The sequence below is a fragment of the Chinchilla lanigera genome, unplaced genomic scaffold (assembly GCF_000276665.1).
Source record: "Chinchilla lanigera isolate Chin_1 unplaced genomic scaffold, ChiLan1.0 scaffold00094, whole genome shotgun sequence".
Taxonomy (NCBI): domain Eukaryota; kingdom Metazoa; phylum Chordata; class Mammalia; order Rodentia; family Chinchillidae; genus Chinchilla; species Chinchilla lanigera.
The window spans coordinates 7,370,245-7,396,071 of record NW_004955495.1 but is presented as its reverse complement, the minus strand read 5'-3'; the positions used below and the strand labels follow the sequence as shown (position 1 = coordinate 7,396,071).

The window sequence follows — 25,827 nt, the reverse complement described above, 5'->3', positions numbered from 1 at the left end:
ACAGAAGGGCAAGCCTGAGTCATCATGCACGTGTGTGTTCACGCATCGGTTGTGTGTGCTTCTGCCTGCATTGTGTGACTGCATTAAAACAAGAGAAATGTACTCTCACCGCTCTGAAGGCTGGAATTCATAAACCAAGCTATCAGCAGGGCTCTGCTATTCTGATTAAATCTGCTGAGTCCCTTCTTCTATTTCCAAATAAAGTCAAATTCTAGGTAGACATGAATTCTACGGGGACACTGTTCAGCCAACACAAAGCCCTTGGACATACAGTTCCTGTGCGACCCTAGTTTATCCATGAGGTTTACTTAGTGGAATTCATCATTTTAATCATTTTATGGTTTGTGCTTTTATTTTTTAATGTTCCATTTTGCATTTAAAGATTTACCTTTCTATTCTTCAGTCATAAGATCATCCTATATTTCTTTTAGTAACTTTTTCTCTTCCATGGTTAGTTTTTAATCCATCTTGATTCTCTTTTCAAATGTGGTATCATGAGAACTCCAGCTTTGTTTTTATTTGCATAGAAATATGCTTTTTCCAACAGCATCCCCTACACAATCCTTCCTTTGCCTACTGATTTGTTCTGTGACCTTAACTAGTTGCACATGTCTCCGTGTCAGAGGTCTCCATTCTGAACCACTGGTCTGTTTCTCCTTGCACTTGGCCCCCAATGCTTTATTGTCAAGGCTTTCAGGGCAGTCACAGTCTGAGAAAACAGTTCTCCTATCCCTGCTCCTTTCCCTCATCATTTTCAAGGTTAGCTTTGTTATGCATGGATCTTTATTCTGTCATGGACATTTTATAATAGGTGTGGTGGATTGACAACTGGTGGTCAACTTGTAACACCCAGCTGAACTGAACCAGCGTGGTGCTGGGTGTGGGAAGCCCACCTGAGGATTGTTGCTGGCAGTAGAAGAGGCAGAACAGGAGAGGAAGAAATCTCGGTGCTGTTAGGTAGCTGTTGGTTCTCCTAGAGTAGCTTGTTATGCTGGCTTTCCTGATACGAAATTGGTTGTTCTGAGCACTGAAGGAACACAGGACCTTGTTGTCACTCAGAATGGCTATGGTTCACTTTGGGAGAGCTCTGGTTCTTACTTTGAGCATCGCTTCCTGGCTCTGGAGGGGAAGATGGTGCACTGTTCAGCCTGGAGAAGCTTGTCATGCTGGCTTTCCTGATGTGAACTCAGCTGTTCTCATCACTGGAGGAGCTCAGGACCTCATTGTTGCTGAGGATGGCTGTGGCACTTTTTGGGGAGCTCTGGTCCTTACTTTGAGCATCACTTCCTGGTTCCAATACAGATCCCTCAGCTTGCTGACACAGATCCTTCATCCCACTGGCACAGACTTTCTAGCTCCTACCACTGACCTTTGGGGCTTCCCAGCACAGATCCGTAAAATAGGCCTGCATGAGACATTGTTGTGAGCTCTAGGCTCTGGTTGGACTTCTGGGGGGCATTGTTATGAGCTCTAAGTCTTAAACTGGACTCATGCAGGACATTGCCGTGGGATCCAGGCCCTCAGCTGGATTCTTTCAGTCTTTAGTGTGTGCACAGATTTCCTGCACTCTTTGTATATGATTCTTAGGATGACTATTATAAAATAATCCTTTATATTATATGTTCTGTATTTAATAGTTTCCCTTGTAAATCCTGACTACAACAGTAAGTATATCATCTTCCTTCCAGAAAAAAAAAATCCACTGTATTTTTAATGAATTTACAGATTAACTTTAGGGAAAAAATTAACATCTTCCTTCTTTTGCGTTTTATTTATTGAGTTCCGTTGCACCCATTTCTTTAAACTACCTGCTATGTTTTCTCTTTCGAGCTCTATAGAAGTCTTCTGTGCTGTGGGTTAAATTAACTACTAGATGCTTGATTGATTTAGCTGCTACTTTGTGTAGAACCTGAATGTATTTTACATTTTTTATTTTGAGGTAATTTTGAACTTACAAAAAAAGCCTTGCAAATATAATACAGAAAATTCTTGTAGTTCCTTTACCTAACTTCCCTTCTTGGTAGCATGACACATAGCCCTTTTGCAATTACCAAGAAATTAACAATGACACAACGCTTTTATGCAAACTGTCTTACTTAAATTTTGTCAGGTTTTCTACTAATATTCTTTTTATATTCAAGGATACAGTCCATTTCATTTAGCTGTTAGTTCAACTTTCCATTGTCATTTATTATTAGTGTAAAAATAACACTTCTTTCTTTTTCCCTTTTTCTTACCACGCTGGGGATGGAACCCAGGACCTCACATGGGCAAGGCAAGTGCGCTACCACTGAGATATATTCCCAACTCTAGTTCAAAGCATTTTAATTCTGCTTTACCCTCCCAAGGATTGTTAAAGATTGTGGCAATATTACATGAATCAACTATATTTATGCTCAAATAAATATGAATATATATTTCTTTTATGTCCTAACACCAAATCTTTTTTATTTTTATGTTTTGGTTTTTTGAAACAGGGTCCCCCTATGTAGTTCAGGCTGGCCTTGAAACCACTATGTATCCCAGGCAGACCTCAAACTCTCAGCAAGCTGGGTGTGGTGGCATAGGTCTATAATCCTAGCACTCAGGAGGCTGAGGTGGGAGGATCATTGCAAGTTTGTTTTTTTTTTTTTTTTTTTGAGACAGAGTCTTACTACATAGTTCTGGCTAGACTTGAACTCACTGTGTAGCTTCGGCTGGCCAGGAACTTGCTGCAATCCTCCTGCCTCAACCTCCTAAGTGTTGGGATTACAAGCGTGTGCAACCACGCCAGACAAAAAGCCCTTTTAGTGACAGTTCCATGTTCTTAAATAGTGTTTGTTTCTTGGTGTGGTGAAAAGTGTGTACCTGTGTGTGTTTATGTATACTTAATATAAGATACATATACATATATAAGCATATATGCATATATGTATACATACATATAAACATATATGTATATATAACTATATATAAGTATAGCTATATTTACTTACTTATACTAGCTAGATCATTAAGATTCCAGTCTTGATTCCCAAAAAAAGTACTTTACCAAAAAAAGCACATGGATTAAACTTACCATTGAAGTGATATATCCCTAGGTTGCTATAATATAAAAAAATCTGTTTCTGACCACCCATCTTTGTCTTTAATCTTGTAAGTGTTTATTCCTGGCCCTCTGGTTGGTACATTATGAACACAGTTTTATTTAACCCTGAAAACCACCCCATAAGTGTCTTTTTATCAACTTCCTTTTAGAAAAGAGAAAACTAAGAGTTACGAAGATTCAGGAACAATCCCAAGGTCACATAGCTCAGAAGTGAAAATTTAACCCCGGAACAGTTGAATAGAAATGCCAAGATCCTACCACTGAGATTTGAAAATAGTAATAATAAGAATTCTCAGTATTACTATTTATTGAGTTCTTACATAATGTCAGGAACATAAGACAAAACCTCTTGTTTAAACCTCAACACATTATTACTGTTGGCTCCCTGGATCCATGGGTTCCATGAACCAGAAGTGTAGCCAATACAGCCTTACGATTCTTGTGCCTGTACTGAACATATATAGACTTCCTTCTCATCATTCTTTTCTAAACAATACAGTAAAATATTACCATGTATATTGTATCAAGCACTCTTATGTCATCTCAAGATTAGAGTCTATGGGAGGATTTGCATAGGTTCTATGCAAATACTGCACTATTTTGTACAGGAATTTGAACACCCTGGATTTTACTCTCTGGGGGGCATCCTAGTACCAAACCATTGTTAATACAAAGGGATACTTGTATAAATGGCTTTTGTATATGAATTAACAACAGCGGGCCCAGGTAAAGGAGCCTCTTCCTGTAGTCTTACATACTGGTGTTTCTCCTCTCTCTCCTCCAGGAAGTGTGGCTGCCATGCTGGGGCTAAACCACACCTTCCAGTCTCAGTTCATCCTCCTTGGATTCTCCGCCTTCCCCCACCTTCAGCTGATGTTCTTCCTGCTCTTCCTGCTGATGTACCTGTTCACCCTGCTGGGCAACCTGCTCATCATGGCCACCATCTGGAGTGAGCGCAGCCTCCACACACCCATGTACCTCTTCCTGTGTGCCCTCTCCATCTCTGAGATCCTCTACACCTTGGCCATCATCCCGCGCATGCTGGCTGACCTGCTCTCCGCCCACCACTCCATCCCCTTGGTTGCGTGTGCCAACCAAATGTTCTTCTCATTCACATTTGGCTTCACCCACTCCTTCCTGCTCACTGTCATGGGCTACGACCGCTACGTGGCCATCTGCCACCCCCTGCGCTACAATGTGCTCATGAGCCCACGTGCTTGTGCCTGCCTCGTGGCCTGGTCCTGGATTGGTGGATCAGTCATGGGGATGGTCGTCACAACAGCCGTTTTCCATCTCACTTTCTGTGGACCCAATGAGATTCACCATTTCTTCTGCCATGTACCACCTCTGTTGAAATTGGCCTGTGGAAAAAATGTATTGGTGGTGGCCAAGGGTGTGGGCCTGGTGTGTATCACAGCTCTCCTGGGCTGCTGCCTCCTCATCCTCCTGTCCTATGCCTTCATTGTGTCTACCATCTTGAGGATCCCGTCAGCTGAGGGCCGGCACAAAGCCTTCTCCACATGTGTGTCCCACCTCACGGTGGTGGTTGTGCACTATGGCTTTGCCTCTGTCATCTACCTCAAGCCCAAGGGCCCCCAGTCCCTGGAAGGGGACACCTTGATGGGCATCACCTACACGGTCCTCACCCCCTTCCTCAGCCCCATCATCTTCAGCCTCAGGAACAAGGAGCTGAAGGTAGCCATAAAGAAGACCTTCCTCAGCAAACTCTCTCTGCAGAACTCTTGAAGAGGTTGGCTTTCTGACAGGGACTGTGTTGGGAAGTTCTCACTTGCATCTTTCTCCCTCACTCCATCCTGTTTGTCTGTCTGTCTGTCTCTCTCTCTTTCTCTCTCTCTCTCCATCTCTCTCTCTGTCTGTCTCTCTGTCTGTCTCTATCTCTGTCTGTCTCTCTCTCTCTCTGTGCCTCCCTAATATTTAGACTGCTCAGCACTCCCAAACTTTTGAGTATTTACCATTTGCTATGGTCCTTTTTGAACCTTTATTAAGGTATAATTCTCATGTCATGTAACTCACCCATTTAAAGTTTTGTGCACTCTTCAGCACGGCCAGTTTAGAACATTTTCCTTACCTGAAAAAGAGACTCTGAACATTTCCATCATCACTGCCCTTCTCCTTGGCCCACAGCAACCACAAATACGCTTTCTGTTCTGTGGATTTGTATCTTGTGGGCATTTTACATACATATATCTGTCCTTCAGTGCCTGGGTTCTCCCACTCAGCATCATGTCGTCAAGGTTCATGCATGTTGTAACACATGTCAGTGCTTTGGTCCATCCATTCCATGGCTGCATACCATTCCATTGATTGGACAGGCCACTCGACAGTGGCCTAACCCCTTGACAGTTGGTGGACACTTGAATTGTCTCTGCCTTTTGGTTATTATGAAATATACTGCTATAAACAGTCACATACAAACATTTGTGTAGGCATATGTCTTCGTGTCTTGCTCTATATTCCTAGAAGCTGAACTGATGGGCCCTACAGTAGCTCTGTTTATCATTTGAGAACTTGCCATAATTGTTCCAAAGTGACTGCCCCGTGTCATATTCCCTCCAGAAGTATATCAGTGCTCTGATTCCTCCACATCCTTGCCAACGCGTTTTGATTATAGTCACCCTAGTTGTGTTTTATAGTTAATTCAATATAATTTAATTTCATCTTGCTGGGAATCAAACCCAGGGGCTACCACATGAGGGGAAAGTGCTGTACCCCTGACCTACTCCCCTAGCCTTACTGGGATTTTGATTTGCATTTCCTGCATGACTTATGACAGGTCTTAAATGTTTAATGCACGAATTATTTTACTTTGCAAGGAAGGTAGGCTTATTAGTTCCGTTTTGAAGATGAGAAACCTGAGCTATAAAGAGATGAAGTAAGCCAAAATCCCTCCCTTGCAGTTGCAGCTAGCATGGAACCTGTTCTTTGAGTTGAGCTAGAGATCATAAGCACATGTTTCTCAGGGGCTGTGAGGAGGGAAAGCCAGTCTGCTCCAGAAAGAGATTTGGGCAAGAGACAAACTTGAGCTAGAACCAACAAAATCAACCCAGAAGATTTTGTAGGGAAGAAACATCCAGGGTGAGAGAATTGGGAAGACACTTTGTGAGCTCAGCCAAACTGACAGTTGTGTTTCTGTGATTTGTTTGCTTGTTTTGCTATTGTTTTCAGTATTCAGAATTGAAGCCAGAGCTTTACACATGCTAGGCAAGTGATCTACTACTGAGCTACATCTCCAGCCTTTTAAAACATTTTTCACTTTTGAGGTAAGGTCTTGATAAGTTTCCCGGGCTGGACTTGAGTTCATGATCCTCCTGCCTCAGTCTCCCCACTACCCAATATCAGGGATCACAGGCAAGCAGCACCATGCCAGGCTTCTGTGTGTATAGAAGGTGCATTAATAGGGAGAAAAGCATCATTTTAAAATATAGGTTGACTATCTATAATTCCAAATCCCTGGGAGCAGAAGTGTTCAGATTTCAGAGGTTTTTTTCAGGTCTTGGAACATGTACACATACATAATAAGATATCTTGAGGAATAGAAGCCAAGTCTAAACATGAAATTCATCTATGCTTTATGTGTTCCTTACAGTTTATATGCATGGAAAGTAACTCCATGCAACTTTTTTTTTTTTGGTCCGGTACTGGGAATCGAACTCACGACCTTGTGCTTGCCAGGCAGGTGCTGTGCCACTGAGCTAAATCCCCGGTCCCCGTGCAACATTTTTAATGCACCTGTGTTTTGGCTGCCATCCATTATATGAAGTCACATGGAATTTTCCACTTGTGGTGTAATTGAGGGGCTCAGAAAGTTTTGGATTTTAGGGATGCTCAACTGGTATTAAATTATACATAAAAAATAAAGTTCCTGAGCCCCAGGGTTGGGGTTGTACAGCACTTGGCTAGCATGCCTGAGGCCCTGGCTTCAGTCTGTAGCCCTGAAAAACAAATTCCTGGCCCCTTTGAAAGCCAGATTATTTGGTTATACTAGATTAGACTTCCCACCATAGGTAACTAACAATGCTTGCGGGCATCCTCTGCCTTTCCTCTAAAATGTGAAGGATAGGCCGGGCATGGTGGCACACACCTGTAATCCCAGCACTCGGGAGGCTGAGGCAGGAGAATGGTGGTGAGTTCGAGACCAGCCTGGGCTACAAAGTGAGCTCAAGGCCAGCCTGAATTGCATAGCGAGACCCTCTCTCAAAAAGACTAAATTAATTAATTTATTTATTTATTTAATTAAATGTGGAGGAGTGGCAGATGGTACCTCCCCTAAGTTGTCACAGACAAGGGAAGTTTGAAGGGGCCAGCACAAGTTCTAGGATACAGCTGTAGTGAATCGTAGTTCTGCAGGCAATTTGGAATATGACGGGAGATAAGTAAGACCCGGATTGTGTGAAGGTGAAAGAGCTGATGCAAAGGCGGCCTCTGAGCTCTACCCCACAAAAGGCGCTGCAGTTACTTATAGTCATCAGAAAACAAAAAAGCAAACTTGCTGTCATTTAGGTGACCAATGGCAATGCATTGTGAAAATAAAATAAGCCATATTTTCTTGACTTAGTATTGTTTTATAAATTTGAAACAACTAAATGAAGTGAACTCAGTGAATACACATTGGTTCTTTTTTTTAAAAATATGGAACGCTTCACGAATTTGCGTGTCATCCTTGCGTAGGGGCCATGCTAATCTTCTCTGTATCGTTCCAATTTTAGTATATGTGCTGCCGAAGCGAGCACCACACATTGGTTCTTAAAAGGGGCATTTTCTAGGCCCCTGAGTCAGGGCCACACGGAGGATGCCAGGTCCAGAAAGTGCTACACACAGCACCCTCTCTGTGTAAAATGTTGATATTTTGTTCATTATGGTGTTTTTAAAATGAATTATAATTTTGTATGTATCAAACTACCACCCTACACCCCATAAATATCTATAAAATAAATGTTTTTAATGGAAAATATGCACTCAACATTATTTTTTCCCGAAGTCTTTGGTGGCCCCTGAAATTGCCTCCTCAAGGTGCCTCACTTGCTTCCTCCCAAAAGGGAAAAAATTGCTTGCCTTTCTTCTTCCTCCAAAGACAAAAGAAAAATAAAGAAGGAGAAGTTATCACTAATTTATCTTGTGACAAAATAAAGGTAAATGCAAGAAATCAGTGTAAACACAGCTAGAGTCTTGGGGAGAGGGAGATGACCTTGGTCCACACACACACTGCAGGAGTGAAGGCCCAGCCTCTGACCACCAGCATTGGTCAGCATTTCCCCCACCCAGCAGCCCTGTCTCCATCTCACTCATCAGTCACCTTCTGCTTTCTGAAGTCCCCCACCCTCTGCACCCCTTGCTAATGGTTCCCTCTGCACTACATTCTTTGGTATCCCCAAGGTAAAGCTCAGAGAGGTGATTAGGGGCAGGTGCGTGGAGACAGAGACTAGTCTTTCAGGCAGCTCCCCTCCCTGAACTAATTGAAGCTCAGTGTCACCATGGTAATTTCTAGAAACCAAGGTGGGATTGAGAGCGGTAACGGCTGCCCTCTTTCCACTCGTCCTACTCTTCCTCCATGTTGACCCAACGCCCTTGCTCGTGACTGAAGCTTCAGCCCCTTCCTTGGGGATATTTTCTTTCTTGTTCCAACAAACCCCACGGGCTGTCTCCACTCAGCTGCCAGAGGGATCTCTCTAGGGTGAAATTCTGAAAAATACACCTCTACTAAATCTTCCTCTTCTTGGTCTCCGGATGACATTTTATGAAATTTCTCAGCCTCCTTGATTGTATGAGCTGCTACCTTATAATAACTATCTCTGCCTACATATCTATTACCTATCTATCATCTGTCTGCCTATATCTTGTTGGTTCTGTGTCTCAGGAGAAGCGTGATTACTAAGACCATCCATATCTTAACTAAATCCCTAGTACTTTTCTGTGTGTTTTTCTACCAAGTATTGTGGGACTATCCCAAAGGCAAGATGCAGAGATGGACCTCTCTGTACTTCCAAAACAAGCACAGGTCTTGACACATGGTACAAACAATTATTGGATTGATATTGAAAAGCTACAGTTGTGGAGTGCTTTCTATATGCCAGACACTGTCAACTGCCCGTGATAGAAAGCGCTACTTAAGTCTGAGAACCATCCTAAAAGTTTAAACCCATTTTAATGATAGGAAGCAGAACATCAGAACATAAGAAATAAGAGGCAGGTGAACTGAGGCCCATTTGTTTATTAAATATTTAACCACAGCACAGCCCTACTGTAGTTTAGCATCTCCACATCTCTTGAGAGAGTAATATATCTCCCATCTCACTTCCTATCAGCTGTTGTCATGGAAATGAATCCTGGGACCATCCCTGGGCATTCGGAGGCTTTTTTTTTTTTTGAGACAGGGTCTCCCTATGTAGCCCAGGCTGATCTTAAACTCATGATGCTCCTCCTGCCTCAGCCTCCCAAATGCTGGCATTATAGTTGTGCACCACCATACTGGGCTTTATACTTTCTAACTGTGTCATGATAACAATGAGAATCACCACCAAGATTGCTTTAAAGTAAAGAAAGCTCAGCACATTAACTGTGAAAGAATTCTACATGCCCAACCGTCTTGTGCCGAATGTAGCACATAGTTTGGAGAATATCACTGCAGTGTAGGCCATCTGTTTGACAAAGATAAGGAACAGCATCATTGTGAAAACCATGGCATTTGTAGGATTGGTCCAAAGGAAGATTTTTTTCCCCACTGTCTGAAATACAACCTATGCTTAGCTATGAATCTTCAACAAAAACATAAGTATATTGAAAATATTTCTCGGCAGAATTGTCCACTGTGTTTGGAGGACATTTGCATCCCATGTCGTCACTCATGTCTTACCATCTGGACAGCTTTTACATAGAGCATGTTATGAAGAACTGTTGGAAGAAGGCAGCCAGTGACTGCTGTGCATATACTCTGCCTTAGACATAACTTGGTCCTGGAGGCAGCTGGGTGATGAGGCAGCGGACACCTGTGCCATCAGAATCTCAGAGCATGACTGTGGATGCTCTCTGCAATGGCTGTAATGGGTGAGCCACAATCCAGCTTCACATTGCAGGCATGAAATGTCATTTTTGTGACTCCTACAATACTGCTGAAGCTAGAGGCTGTAGAATTTCACTGGATCAACAATGACCAGCTTGTATATCACAGAAAAACTCAGCTTTTTGTGATATAGAAAAAAAACTCTGTGGAAAAGTACCTGGTTGTCATAACATCATAATTGGTGTATTAGAGCTAACATGGTTTTTTGTTTTATTTATTTTTTTGTTTTTGTATTTGTTTTTTAAGACACGGTCATGTTATGGGTCATGTAGCCCAGGCTGACCTTGACCTCACCGCAGTCCTCCTGCCACAGCCTCCCAAGTGATGGGATTATGGGCATGTGCCACCTCACCCAGCCATAGAGCTAGTATATTTTGTTCCAGGGTCACAGCACACATCCATAGTGCAAGTACCTATGGATTCAGGATCTGTATAGAATCATCATGGCTTGCTCCTGGAAGAAAGCACATGCTTGTGTCTGGAGTAGAATTTCCTTTAGTTGGGGGCTGGGGATTTAGCTCAGCGGCAAAGCGCCTGCCTGGCAAGTGCAAGGTCGTGAGTTCGGTTCCCGGTACTGGAGAAAAACCAAAAAAAAAAAAAAAAAAAAAATTTCCTTTAGTGGCAGTTGTTTGGAAGCCAATGATGCTTATCACTGAAACTCATAGAACTATATTATATTTTTGTGGAATTTTGTTTTAAGTAACAATGCACACACAGTTCTTTTCTAGTTCTCGATGCAATCACACTTAATTCTCATTAGTATTCTTTTTTTTCTTTTAAAGAGAATAAAGAATGAAAAATGATACAGAATTTCAAAACAAGATGATAGGAAATTAACAATGGTTTTTATATTAGTATTCTTCTCTGTCTTCTATTTCTATGCTGAAAGAAACTGTCAGTGAGTCTTTGGTTGACCAGTATTGCATGTCTATATCTGTTTTCATGAGAAGCCACTTTGAAGATATCAGTATGTAATACAACAACCATTGTTAATTCCCTACCACTTTGTTTGTAACTCCGTATTCTCTGTACTGTGCTTGTGATATGTTGTAAAATGTTGTATGTCTGTTAATGTTTCCCCCCTTTTATCTTTAAAATAAAAAATATATATATTAGTATTCTTCATGGGGCTGTGGCATAACAAATTCTACTTTATTTTACAAACCTAATTGCATATGCCTTTGAACTTTATAAGACAGTTCTTTGGGGCCTCTAAGTGCATTTTGCTGTAATAGTTATATTGAAACAAAAAAAAGACAGCAATATATAAGAAAGCCAATTTCCATACGTTTGTTCCAACAATATTAACAAACTTGCACTTTTTCCCAATTTGATGGAAAGGATTTTACTTCATGGTTAGCCTCATTTCCCTCATTCTTCTAGATTAATTTATTCAACAAACATTTGAGAAGCTGCCACATGCCATCCAGTCATACAGCAAAAGACAAAATAGACCAAGTCCCTGTGCCCGACCACCCAAAACAACTTCCTAATGGGTAGAAATAGACAATATCCAACCAGGAGGGAGAAGCCTCATGGTAATATGCACATGGAGAAAAGTAAAAATCAAGAGAAACAGTATGTGGCCAGAGGCTTGCTGTTTTCTACAGGCAGGTATGGAAGGGCTCACTGCTGTCCAAGTAGACAGCCTGGGAGAGTGGAGAAAGAGCCACGTGGACATCGAAGCAAAAGGTGTTACAGGCAGAGGGAGAGTATGGACATGGCAATGCTGAGTGTGTTTGAGGGGCAGCCAGGATACCGTGGCAGAGTGGGCAAGGAAGAGCATGAAATGTGAGGTCAGAGAAAGAGCAGATCAGCCAGGCATGGTGGCACATGCCTGTGATTCCAGCACTCAGGAGGCTGAGGCAGGAGGATTGCTGCAAGGTTGAGGCCAGCTTGGACCACGCAGTAGTTCAAGGCCAGCCTGAACTACATAGCAAAGCTCTGTCTCGAAGTAAGAACAAAGGGGGTTGGGGATTTAGCTCAGCGGCACAGCGCCTGCCTGGCAAGCGCAAGGTTGTGAGTTCAGTTCCTGGTACTGGAAAAAAAAAAACAAAAAGAAAAACAAAGAAAAGTAGCAGGGCCCAGAGCGCTATAAGGAGATACTGCAGGATTCTTTTTTATTATTATTAAATTTATTGGTACAATTTAGATATACATAGTGATCAGATTCATCATAGGGAACTTGTACCTGTACATGGTGCTTCTCCATTCCTTTTATTTTCTCTCCCATTTCCCTCCCTTCCCTTCAACCACTCTTCCCTTTATTATTTGTAAAGCTTTTGTTTCCACTTTATCTTTTTTTTCTCATTTTTTCTTTTCCCTTCCTCCTCCCCCAATTCTCCTTTCCTTTTAAACAATTTCTTCCCATTTCACAATTATCAATTATATATTTTGGATTTTATTAACACTCTCAGTTTCTCACACCAGAAAAACAATATGATATTTATACATGTGTGTCTGATTTATTTCACTTAAGAGTATGGTGTCAAGGTGCATCAATTTAGATATAAATGTCTCATTTATCCTTCTTTATGGTTGAGTAGTACTCCACTGATTAAAAATATCACTTTTTTATCCATTCCTCAGTTGATGAGCATTTGAGTTATTTCTGAAATTTAGTTATTACAAACTGTGCTACTGTGCACATGGGTGTGCATATATCAATATAGTATGATATTCTTAATTATTCCAGGAAGATACTCAGCAGAGGAATAGCTGGGTCAAATGGAACCTCTAATCTTAATATTTTTGAGGAAGCTCCATACTGATTTCCACAGTGGTTGCACCAGTCTGCACTCCCTCTCACAGTGGAGAAGGGTTTCATTTTCCCCACAGCCCTGCCAGTGTTCGTTATTGGTTGATTTCTTGATGGCAGCCATTCTTTCTGGGATGAGATGGAATCTCAGTGTTGCTTTAATTTGCATTTCTCAAATGATCAGTGATGTTGAACATGTTTTCACAAATTTGTTTGCCGTTTGTACTTCTTCTGAAAAGTATTTATTAATTTCAGTTGCCCATTTTTGGATTGGGTCTTTGAATTTGGGGGGTCTGATATTTTTCATTTCTTTATATGGTCTAGAAATTAGTCCATTGTCTGAAGAACAACTGGTTAAGATTTTTTCCCACTCTGTGAGTTGCCTATTGACTCTGCTGATGATTTCTTTTGCTGTCCAAAAGTCTTTTAGTAAGACGAGATCCCAGTTGTTGACTCTGAGGTATTTCCCGTGCCATCAGGGTTTTGTTCATGAAGTCTTTGCCTACACCTATGTCCTCAAGAGTTCTACCTATTCTATTTTCCAGCAGGCTTAGTTTTTCTGTTTTAATATTTAGATTTTCAATCCATTTTAACTTTAGTTTAGTGCATGGTGATAGACAAGGGGCTAGTTTTAGTCTTCATCCTGTGGAAACTCAGGTTTTCCAGCACCATTTATTAAAGAGGTTATCTTTCTTCCAGTGAACTTGTTGGCCTCCTTTGTCAAAGATAAAGTGACCAAGTGTATTTGGAGTTGTTTCTGTATTTCCTAATCAGTTCCATTGATTCTCAAGTCTGTTTTGTTGTTGTTGTTTGGTTTTTTTGTTTTGTTTTTTTGCCAGTACCATGATATTTTATCACAGTAGCTTTGTAGTATTGTTTCAAGTCAGAAATTGTGATACTCCCCCACCTTGCCTTTGTTGTCTACAGTTTTTGCTGTTCTAGGTCTCTTCTGGCTCTAAATGAATTTTAGGAGTGTTTGCTCTAATTCTTTGAGGCATGCTAATGGTATCTTGATTAGGATTGCATTAAATCTGTATAACAATTTTGAAATATGACCATATTTATTATGTTGGTTCATCCTCCCCAAGAGCAAGGAATATCTTTCCATTTTCTGAAATCCTCTTTGATCTTTTCCAGAGGACTATAGTTTTCAATGTAGAGATTTTTACTTCCTTTGTTAGATGGATTCCTAAGTATTTCAATTTTTTTTTTTTTTTTTTTTTTTGGTGCTATTAGGAAAGGCACAGGTTCCCTAATTTCTCTCTCAGTGAGGTTGTTATTTGGCTTCAACAATGCTATGGATTTTTGCATGTTAACTTTGTATCTAGCTACATGAATGAATCTGTTTATTAAATCTACAAGTTTTTGGAAGAGTTTTTGGGTCTTCTATGTAGAGTATCATGTCATCCACAAATGATGATAACTTAACTTCTGCCTTTCCTATCTTTATTCCTTTTATTTCTTTTGCTTGTCTAATTGCTCTGGCTAATGTTTCCAGAACTATATTGAAGGAAGCGGTGATAGTGATCTTTGTCTTGTTCTAATTTTAGAATGAAAACATTCAGTTTTTGACCATTAGTATGATATTGGCTCTTGGTTTGTCTTAGATGTCTTTTATCGGAGTGAGATAAAGACCATTTATTCCAATTTTCTGTAGGGGTTTTATCATGAATGGGTATTGGACTTTGTCAAATGCTTTTTATGCATCTATTGAGATGATCATATGGTTTTTGTCCTTGGCTCTGCTAATTTATGGTGTATTACTTTTATTGATTTGCATATATTGAACCATCCTTGCATCCCTGGAATGCATCCTACTTGGTCATGGTGTACAATCTTTTTGATGATTTGCTGCATTCTGTTTGACAGTATCTTATTGAGAATTTTTGCATCTATGTTGATTAGAGATATTGGCCTGTAGTTCCCTTTATGGTTGTATCTTTCTTTGGTTTTGGTATCAGGGTAATACTTGCCTCCAGGAATGAGTTAGAAAGTTTTGCTTCCCTTTCAATTTCATCAAAGAGTTTGAAGAGTAATGGCATTAGATCTTCTCTAAATGTCTTGTAGAATTCAGCAGTGACTCCATTGGGACCTGGACTTTTCCTTGTAGGTAAGTTTTTAATTGCATTTTCAATTTCATTGACTGATATTGGGTTATTTAGAATTTTTATATCTTCTTGATTCGGTTTTGGCAATTCATGTGTGTCTAGAAATCTGTCTATATCTTCTATTTTCTATCGTATTCAAGTAAAATTTCACTAGATATTGATGACCTAGATTTTCTCAGGACCCATTGTGATTTCATGCCTTTCATTCCTAATTGTGCATTGTTTTGAGTCTTTTCTTTCTTTTTTTTTTTTTTGATAAGTTGGCTAAGGGTTTCTCAATTTTATTTACTCTTTAAAAGAACAAACTTTTCAACTCATTCCTTTTTCTGTATTGTTTTCTTAATCTCACTTGCATTCATTTCTTCTTTGATCTTTAGCATTTTTCTCCCTCATACTAGCTTTCAGCTTGACTTGTTCATCTGTTTTCAGGGGTTTGAAGTTCAACATTAGGTTGTTTATTTGAGCTCATTCTATTTTCCTGATGTGAGAGTTCATTGCTATTAATTTCCCTCTTAGGAATGTTTTCATTGTGTCCCACAAGTTCTGGTATGTTGTATCAGCATTATGATTTAATTGCCCCTGATGTGGGCATTCACTGTTATAAATTTCCCTCTAAGGACTGCTTTCATTGCATCCCACAGGTTTCTGTAAGTTGTATCTACATTTTCACTTGATTGTAAATAGTTTTTAATTTCTTCTTTAATTTCATCTGTGACCCATTGTTGTTCAGTAGGGTGTTATTTCATTTCCATGTTATTGAGTTTTTGTGGTTTCTTTTGCCATTGATTTCCATTGTCATTGTACTATGGCCATATAATATACATGGAATAATTTTAATTTTTTGTATTTACCTAAGCATGTTCTATGGGCTTGTATGTGCTTTATTTTGGAGACACCCCTTGCGCAACTGAAAAAATGTGTACCCCAATGTTGTCAAATGGAACACCCATCTATTCACAGGTTTGGTTCAGCTCTGATGTGCTTTTGTTGATTTTTTTGGTCTAGTTGATGTATTTGTGATAGTGGCAATTGTGTCAGTGCTTATTTGATTTTTCATATCTTAGTATTTGTTTTTTTAAAGAGAATAAAAAAACAATAAAAATGATCCAGAATTTCAAAAAAAGATGATAGAAAATTAACAATGGTTATTATATTGCATATTGTTATCTTCAAAGTAGTTGCTCAGATTACCAGATATAGTATTTGTTTTATATAGTTGGGTACACCTGTATTTGGTGCGTATATATTTGTAATTGTTATCTCTTCTTGTTGGAGCTCTCCCTTAACAAGTATGTAGTGACCTTCTTTGTCTCTTTTGATCAGTCTTGGTTTGAAGTTCACATTGTCTGAAAACAGAATAGTTATCCATTCTTTTTTTCAGGTTTCTGTTGAATGTAGTATTGTTTTCCATGATTTCACTTTCGGTCTATGAATTTCTTTTGAGTTAAATGTGTTTCTTGAATGCAGAATATTGTTAGATCTTGTTTCTTGATATATTCTGCCAGTCTATTTCTTTTCATTGGTGACTTGAGATCATTTGTATTGATGGTTATAACTGGTATGTATTGGGCTGCTCTTGTCATATTATTTTCCTACTGATAGTTCCCTGTCTTCCCCCTCTGTTTAATTACTTACCCTGCTTGGTGGCTTCTTTCTATTGATACTCTTAGAATTGTGGTCTTTATTATCTCTTTCTAAAATATCTTTTAAAACCTTTGTAGAACTGATTAGAAGTTCACATTGTCATGAATTTGTCAATGTCAAATTCATTTGTCAAGTTGTCATGAATTTCTTCTGTTGGTCTTTGTCATGGAAGTATTTTATTTCTCCATTAATTCTGAAAGATAATTTTTCAGGATACATTAATCTGAATTGGAAGGTTTTTTTTAAGGATTTAAAATACTTCAACTTCTTCTTGATGAGGGTTTATACTGAGAGGTCCACTGTGATTCTGATGGGCTTTTCTTTATAGATGATTTGTTTCTTTTTTCTAACAGCTTTTAATATTCCATTCATGTGATGAATTTGTGGAATCTTGATTATTATATGTCTTGGTATAAATTTATTTTGGTCATGACTAATTGGAGCTCTATATGCCTCACTTATATGTATATTAAATTCTTTTCCATGCTTGGGAAGTTTTCTGCTATTACTTTTGTAACCATGTTTTTTGTGTCATTTGTTCTGACTCCTTTTTCATTTACTCCAATCAATCTTATGTTCTTTGCATCATCTTGCAGTTGTTGAATAGTTTTGTCATGGTCCCTTGCTTTTTTTGGAATAGGGTCTCACTATGTAGATCAGGCTGGATTTGAGTTCACTATGTAGCCCAGGCTGGTCTCAAACTGCTGTGACCCTCCTTTCTCTGCCTCCCCAGTACTAGGGTTACCTTGCTATTTTTTTTTTTTTATTTTATTCTACTCTACTTTTTTAAAGGAGAAAATGTTTGGTTAGTTCATAGTTTGTAGGGGCTTCAGTCCATAATGGGCTGTCTCAAAGACAGAGTGGCTTCACAGAGGATAGTGATTCATGGCAGGCAAAGGCAGCAGAAGCAACGAGAGAAAGAGACAGAGAGAGAGGAAGAGAGAGAGAGAGAGAGATCTTGCCCTTTTTAATAGATCTTTCTTTTCATGATCACTAACCATGATCCTGTCTTCTATATCTGATATTCTATCTTCCCTTTCTTTCATATGGTTTTGCAAATTTTCAATGATATTTTTAATTTCCTGGTTATTTGTTTAAATCTGTTTCATATGATTCTAATTCTTTCCTATGTTGGGCATTCACAGCTTCCATCATTTTTCTCATTTCCCCTATCTTTTAATGTATGTGTACTCAAGATTTGCTGAGTAAGTCCTTCATTATTGTTATCATCTCTTTTTTAACCTGTGAAGTTATTTCTGTTCTGCTTTCCTCTATAGACTCACACATGTATTTTTTTTTATTTCTGATGCTTCATTTCAGAAGATCCAGGTGGATGGCTTCTGATTTCCACTATCTCATTGTCCCCTGAATTTGTCATTGGTGAGCTCGAAGCCTGGGATTGCATTTTGCTTCTGTGTCTTGTCATTTTCTAATTTTTATTTTAATTTGTTTTCTATGTTGTTGTTTGTATTTTTCTTATGTCAGGTAGCTTTATCACTAGTATCAACAATTCTCTATGAAATGTCTATCCCTCCAAGATGTCTTCTAGGTGTAGCTGGCTGTTGATCTTTGTGTTTGTTCCTAGGTCTTATCTTCCCACTTAAATAGGGGTGAGGAGTTGCTATTTATTTGGCTCAGCACCCAATCCTTTGGTACTGGACTATGGGAATGATTATGACCCCAGCATTACAAGTATGGCATCCTGGCTAAAGTAGTACAATTAGCAATAAGAATATCAAACACAGCCTAGAACTGACAATCTGTGGGAGCAAGCAAAGGAGAACAAGGGATGTTCCTGTTGGGAAGAATTTAGGAGGGGTAGGAAACAAAACAAAGCAATAACTGATGGAAATATAGTGGAAGCAAGGCTAAAGAACAAACTTTGGGAAGCTGAAGAAGAGGACAGGAGAGAAAGAATGAAGGAGAAAGCAAAAGAATATCAAAGTGAACCAGAAAGACTAGAGACAATTTTCATTAGTATGCAAATATCAGAAAATCAAGAAAGCCTGTTGAGGAAAGAGAGAGACATGATAAAACAAAACAAACAACAAAAGTCAAAACCTAACAATCACTCCTTCCCCAAAAAAACTTCTCTAGTGCCCTCAGTTCTGTACTAGTTCCCCAGTCAGAGCTGGAATCTGATTTTGTTGTCTTTTTGTTTGTTTTGTTTTGTTTTTCTTTTTTATTTTAAAGAGTAAAAGAAGAATAACATAGTAATAAGGGGGGGGCTTACCAAATTACAAAGTGGTAGGCAATTATCAATGGTTATTGTTTTACATATTGTTATCTACAAGATAGTTTCTCAGGAAAACAAATAGACAAATAATAGTGAGTTACAGACAAAAGAGGTAGGAGATTATCAACAGTTGTTGTACTATACTTTGGTATCTTCAAAGTGGCTTCTAAAGAAAATAAATAAACCTATACATGAGTGACCAACTGAATAATCATTAACTATTCTCAATGATTGTTGTAGGAAACACATAATAATTAACATACATCCATTTACAAAATAGCATAGGAACAATACAAACATTACAGAGTTATGGACAGATTAGTAGGAAAATATCAGTGGCTACTGTAATACATGCTGGTATCTTCAAAGTGGTTTCTCAAGAGAGCTGAAATCTGTACTGAGTAATCCCACCAAGTCTGCAGTAGGATTATTGAGAATGGCCATGTAGACCATCCTCAGTAAGGGGCGGTGGGGGGGTGACCAGGAGCCAGGTTCTGGATATGCTTTGAAGAGAGAGCCAACTTTGTTTTGCTAGTGAGCTGGAGGAGTCAAGAGTGAAATAAATCAAACACACCAGCTTAAAAATAGCATTTATTTTATATGAGAAACCAAAAAGACAACAGGAAACAGGGAGTTAGACCTTTTGCAAAAGGAAAGTGGACCAAGACATAGAAGGAGAGGAGGAGAAGGGGATGAAAAAAGCAGGAAGATGTGTTCTGTCCATGTACCAACTCCTCATGCTCAATGTAATATTTATGTTCTGCAAACACAGACTAATAAAAATAAATATGAAGAAAAAGAATGTCTCCCCAAAAAACCTGAGATTTTTTGAATTATTTTTTGAGATAGGAAAGACTGGGAGGAAAGAGAAAGACGAGAGGAGGAAGGTGAAGAGCAAAAAGATGGAGGGAATAATAGTGGTAATGACAATACCCAAGAATTAGACTTGGGCATGTTAAGTTTGAGATGCTCACTACATAGCCAAGTGGAGATGTTGAGTAAGGATTTAGAAAGATGGTACATTAGACCCTTGTCCTTGAGGGACTTGCAGGGAGTGAGAGGCTCTTAAGAAGCATCAGGTTGGAATTGGCTTGTGTGGCTGCCTGTATCCATAGCCAACATCAGGTATGTGGAATATCTCTCAAAGGATCCATCTAGTCAGGTGGGAAATCTAATTAGTGGCAGATCAGTCTCACTCAAATGTGGCCTTTCCCATGAACAATGAGGTTTCTCACAGTAAATAGGTAAGCCTGTATTCTGGTTTGTTCAGTATTGTGGGGCTTGAGTTATTCCAGTCTACAAATATCCACGAAGAATTGATTATATACTCCAAGTGTCATCGTGGTGCTGTATGTAGCAATCAGTAAAGTGATCAAACTTCCTGATCTTATAAAACTTGTAGCATAAAGATTCACAGTAAGTTAGCCTAACACACCCAGTACCTGACTAACAGTGGCTTCCCACACATTTCCCAGGTTCTTTATCTGTTTGAGTATCAGTGGTATCCGAGTCCAAGTGGGTCTTTGATTAAGCAAATGAAAGACACTTTTATTCTTTTTTCCCAGTTCTTATTTTTTATTATCCATGTTTGCAGAGCATAATGATCACATTCTTCATGGGGAGTTGATCAGTGCACATAGCACATATTAATCTTTTTTTTCATCCCTTTCTTCTCCCCTTCCACCATCACTTGATCCCCTTCCCTTGTGCAAAAGCTCTATCTCCATTTTTCTTATTATTTTGCTCTTTATTTGTATTTGGGGAAGCTCACAAAAGAGAAACTATGCAATACTTAAGCCTGTGTGTCTGATTTATTTCATTTAACAGTATGGTCTCAAGGTGCATCCATTTTCCTACAAATAACTCAACTTTATCTTTATGACAGAGTAGTGCTTCACTGTGTATAAGTACTACATTTTCTTTATCCATTCATCTGTTGATGGAACTATAGGCCACTTTGAATATTAGCTATTATGATTGTGCTGCTATAAACATGGGTGTGCATATATCACTATAATATGATGACTTTAACTCTTAGGAAGATACCTAGAAGGGGAATAGCTGGGTCAAATGGAATTTCTAGTTTTACTTTTTTGAGGAATCTTCATACCTATTTCCATAATGGTTGTACTAGTTTACATTCCCACCAACAATATATAAGTATTCTTTTTCCCCTGCAGTCTTGCCGACCATTTGTTATTATTTAATTTCTTGATGATAGCTATTCTTTCTGGAGAAGGATGGGATCTCAGTGTTGTTTTAATTTGTGTTTCTCTGATGGCCAATGATGTTGAGTGTTTCTTCATGTATTTATTGACCATTTCTACTTCTTCTTCTTCTGAGATATGTCTACTCATTTCAGTTGATTTTTTGATTGGGTCTTTTATCTTGAGGAATCTAATTTTTTTAGTTCCTTATATGCTCTAAATAGTAGCCCTGTATTCTGGCCCTGATTGGCTTTGTTGCTGGTAAAGGAACATCTCAGCCCAGTGTGAGGAATTATTCAGAAATTCCTATGAAACTAAAACTTATTTTAAAATCAGTTAAAAACATTTTAAAAACTTATTTTAAAAATTTTATTTTATACTAATAAAACATAAAAATGGGAAAGAAAATGATCATTGATTCCAGAATTTATCAAAATTCCCCACAATGTTCAAAGGATGCAAATTCCAATGTGTGGCAAGTCCATCACCCTCCTGTGTCTGCATTTCCTGTGTCTGTATCAGTTGATTCTTGCTCCATTTCACTGTCACAGGAGCTTTGACTCACATAGCAAACATCAAAGTCATCATCATCACCATCACTATCATCATCATCGTCGTCATATACCCACACCACTCTTCTGTTATAAAAGCATGTATTTTACCATAATGGATCATCTTCATCACCCATGCATGAGCAATCTGATGATTCACTTTTGACCTCCAAAACTTGCAAATCTGGTTTTGCATGTACCAATTTAGTGTGTACTGAATTGGGGTACTTCTACCAGAAGAAAAATCTAAACAAAACTTTTTTACAGTGCTATTGGAAAGAAGGATCACTGTTTAGAGCTTGATTCTGGGTGTTTTGTGTTTTTGTTTTTGTTTTGTTTTGTTTTGTTTTTTCTAAATAAAAAAGTAAGTAGGTTAAAAAAAAACTGTCAGTGATGTATCCATTATTATTCATTAACTTTGAAAGATATTGTCACTGGTAGATAAAAGGTGCTGGTTTTTCATAATAAAAGACCTTAACTTTGGTAATAAAAGTGCATGAAAATGGTTAGATTATGAATAAAGTAACAGTGAACGTTTCTATATTCTTAGCAAAAATGAGAGTATGCATTTCAATTGTATATAAGAAGCCAATGAATTTCCTTAATCACATAAAAAAGCTCTTCCTTCAAATCTGAACTATCAGTCAGAATGCATAGTTTGCTTGTGGACATTTGTGGTTACATTTCCTTTACATATTTCTGTAATAAAGGATTAGTTTTCATTTACACAAAAATAAAATAGAACTATTTTTAACAAACTTTGCAGTGATGTGGGCCTATTGGACCCTCTGTGATGCTTGAGTAAACACAGGCAAAACCGGTTAAATGGAGCATAAGGGTGGGCCCAGATCCCACTTTGCCACTTCTGTACATGTGCACATACATTCCTTACCACTCATCGTACCAAGTGAGTAAACACATTGATTGCTTCTCGTAGCCCTCAGGGAAGGGTACTGAGACACACAGAGCCCACATCCCTAAGTCTAAAGTACAAATTTACAGTAGAAAAGTAAATGATGGGTCTGCTGGACCCAGGCTTATGCTCTGAGGGTAAAACAACTGTGAAAACACTTCTGTCTGCCTACAAGTACTCAAGCTTCACCACTGAAGTGTCACGATTTCTTCAACTCTTTTTCTGGGAACCCGCTTATTCCTGTTTACAACTTCTTGGCAGAGACCTGCATCATGTTGAAATTTAGGTGTTTTATACCCGTCTCTTGTAAGCTGAGGTAGTCTTTCGCAGACTGAAAACTCTGAGTTATTCCTACCTTGTGTTACCAAATATAAGTGGAATATGAAGTCTTCCTTTCTCAAGGCACTGTGGGTTTGTGTTTCTGGGAACATTAGATAACTCTGGATTTTGGCAGGTGAACATACCTAGAGGCTTGGCGCTGACAGTATCCTGTCACAGGTAGAAAGTCAAATCTGATTTTCTCTGTGTTATGATGTCACACATCCTTCCACTCCAAACAAATCCCAGATGATGATTGACTCTTGTGTACATATACAGTTGTATGTTGTCTACAAAGACAGCTTGATTGGCTCAAAAATATAGGTTAGCATATGAGCTAGGGTATCATTCCTAACAGTAGAATTTGGTCACCGTATTTAGTTATTTCCAAGGAATTTTTCCCAGATTGTTATATTTTTTCTGGGTAAAGTTTGCTGAGGAAGGTCTTCTTTATGGCTACCTTCAGCTCCTTGTTCCTGAGGCTGAAGATGATGGGGCTGAGGAAGGGGGTGAGGACCGTGTAGGTGATGCCCATCAAGGTGTCCCCTTCCAGGGACTGGGGGCCCTTGGGTTTGAGGTAGATGACAGAGGCGAAGCCATAGTGCACAACCACCACCGTGAGGTGGGACACACATGTGGAGAAGGCTTTGTGCCTGCCCTCAGCTGACGGGATCCTCAAGATGGTAGACACAATGAAGGCATAGGACAGGAGGATGAGGAGGCAGCAGCCCAGGAGAGCTGTGATACACACCAGGCCCACACCCTTGGCCACCACCGGTACATTCTCTCCACAGGCCAACTTCAACAGAGGTGGCACATGGCAAGCAAAATGGTGGATCTCATTGGGTCCACAGAAAGTGAGATGGAAAATGGCTGTTGTGACGACCATCCCCATGACTGATCCACCAATCCAGGACCAGGCCACGAGGCAGGCACAAGCACGTGGGCTCATGAGCACATTGTAGCGCAGGGGGTGGCAGATGGCCACGTAGCGGTCGTAGCCCATGACAGTGAGCAGGAAGGAGTGGGTGAAGCCAAATGTGAATGAGAAGAACATTTGGTTGGCACACGCAACCAAGGGGATGGAGTGGTGGGCGGAGAGCAGGTCAGCCAGCATGCGTGGGATGATGGCCAAGGTGTAGAGGATCTCAGAGATGGAGAGGGCACACAGGAAGAGGTACATGGGTGTGTGGAGGCTGCGCTCACTCCAGATGGTGGCCATGATGAGCAGGTTGCCCAGCAGGGTGAACAGGTACATCAGCAGAAAGAGGAAGAAGAACATCAGCTGAAGGTGGGGGAAGGTGGTGAAGCCGATGAGGATGAACTCAGTCACTGCTGAGTGATTAGCTCCCTGCATGGAGGCTGTGCCTGGGGTGAGGCATGGCAGGAAGAGGTGAGCTACTATCATCAGCCTCCATCCTACCTCAGCTGTCTCTTAAGTCTGATTCAGATAAAGGATAACAGGTGACATGAACTAGATCCCTCTATAATGTAATGATCTTTTCTACTTTGTGATGATGATGCTATATTTTTTATCCCTACCCTACGTATACTGAGCAAATTCACTGAGGATGGGATGTAGAAAAGCTCAAAAATTGCTCAAGATAAAGCTGCTGAAATGGCCAATGCAAAACTCAGACCCACAGTTGGCTGACTCCCAAGACTAGACCCTGCCCTGACTTTGCTTCCCCAGGTAAAAAACCCCCTTCCTAAACCTTCCAACCATTGCTTCCCTGCCCTATTCTTTCCTTGTAATAAATCCTTTCTACCCACAGCTTCAGGTAACACAAGATGTCTCTACCTTTGGCCATAACTTTGTGGACCAAGCGCATCTCCAGCTTAATTTACATCGGTCAGATTCTTCCTCTGCAGTTACTCACACAGGAAGTCAGATTAACAGACTGCATTGTTCTAAATGAAGAGACTGAAGTAATGTATTGTTTTCTAGTGTCCACGAGTCATGTCTGTATGTTCTGAGCCAATACAACAGAACCATCAGACAGACTGTGCCTGTTGTGTAACCTACACAAAATTCTCCATCCCTATGTACCTCATTTCCCTCCTCTCTGTCAAAGGGTTGTTGTGAAAAACACATGAATTCCTCTTGGAAGGTGTGACATATGTTCACTAAGGAAATCCAAGTAAGAAAATATACATAGTTTGTGCTTGGTAAATAATTATAATCACTGAAGATGAGAGTGTAGTGCTTCTGTATGAATCACTTGACTATGCTTAAATTATTTTTTTAAAAACTAGGCATTGTAAAGTTTTGACAAAGAGCAAACCACTAATCTACTTTCTGTTTCTATAAATTTGCCTGTTCTGGGCATGTCACATAAATGGAGTCATACACTATGTAACTTTTGTGTCTGATTTCCTTTGCTAACCATCATGTTTTGAGGTTCATTCACATTATGGCAGATACCAGAACTTCATTCCTTTTAAGGGCCAAGCAATACTGCACCATTTACCAGTTACTTTACCAGTTGATGGAAATTTTGCTTGCGTCCTCTTGGGGCCTTTATGAATAGTACTGCTCTGAATATCCTTATAGAAATTTGAAGCAGATTAGTGGTTAGCAGGGGCTGGGATGGAGGGGGAATGGGGACTGGCTACTAATGGGTACAGGGTTTCCTTTTGGAATAATGAAAATTTCTGGCACCAAATAGAAGTGGTGTGTTGCACAACATTGTAAATAAAGTGAATGCCACTGAATTTTATGTTTTTATGGTGGTTTGCGTTGAAAATTCATAGTAAGATTATTCTTGATTGACTAAGCATGACTGTATATATTTTACTGTAAAACATTTTAAAATATTTATACAATGTGCCATGTATCAACTTTCCATAAGGATGTAATCATTATACATTGGATGCATGTACTGATAAAAATTTTAAATTAATATTTAGATCTTTGATCCATTTT

The 25,827-nt window shown here is 39.5% G+C and overlaps 2 protein-coding genes and 1 pseudogene across 2 annotated transcripts; 2 read left to right on the top strand and 1 right to left on the bottom strand.

Annotated features, from left to right (window-relative positions):
* Positions 1 to 3,883: 3,883 nt before the first annotated feature.
* LOC102028653 (olfactory receptor 10H1-like) lies at positions 3,884 to 4,834 on the top strand. Its single transcript, XM_013505183.1, has one exon. The coding sequence runs from the start codon at positions 3,887 to 3,889 to the stop codon at positions 4,832 to 4,834; it is 948 nt and encodes a 315-aa protein (XP_013360637.1). The 5' UTR covers positions 3,884 to 3,886.
* Positions 4,835 to 8,580: 3,746 nt separating this feature from the next.
* Positions 8,581 to 10,256, top strand: LOC102017997 (annotated as a pseudogene).
* Positions 10,257 to 23,310: 13,054 nt separating this feature from the next.
* Positions 23,311 to 24,258, bottom strand: LOC102028312 (olfactory receptor 10H1). Its single transcript, XM_005406053.1, has one exon. It carries the CDS (start codon positions 24,256 to 24,258, stop codon positions 23,311 to 23,313), a length of 948 nt encoding a protein of 315 aa, XP_005406110.1.
* Positions 24,259 to 25,827: the final 1,569 nt, after the last annotated feature.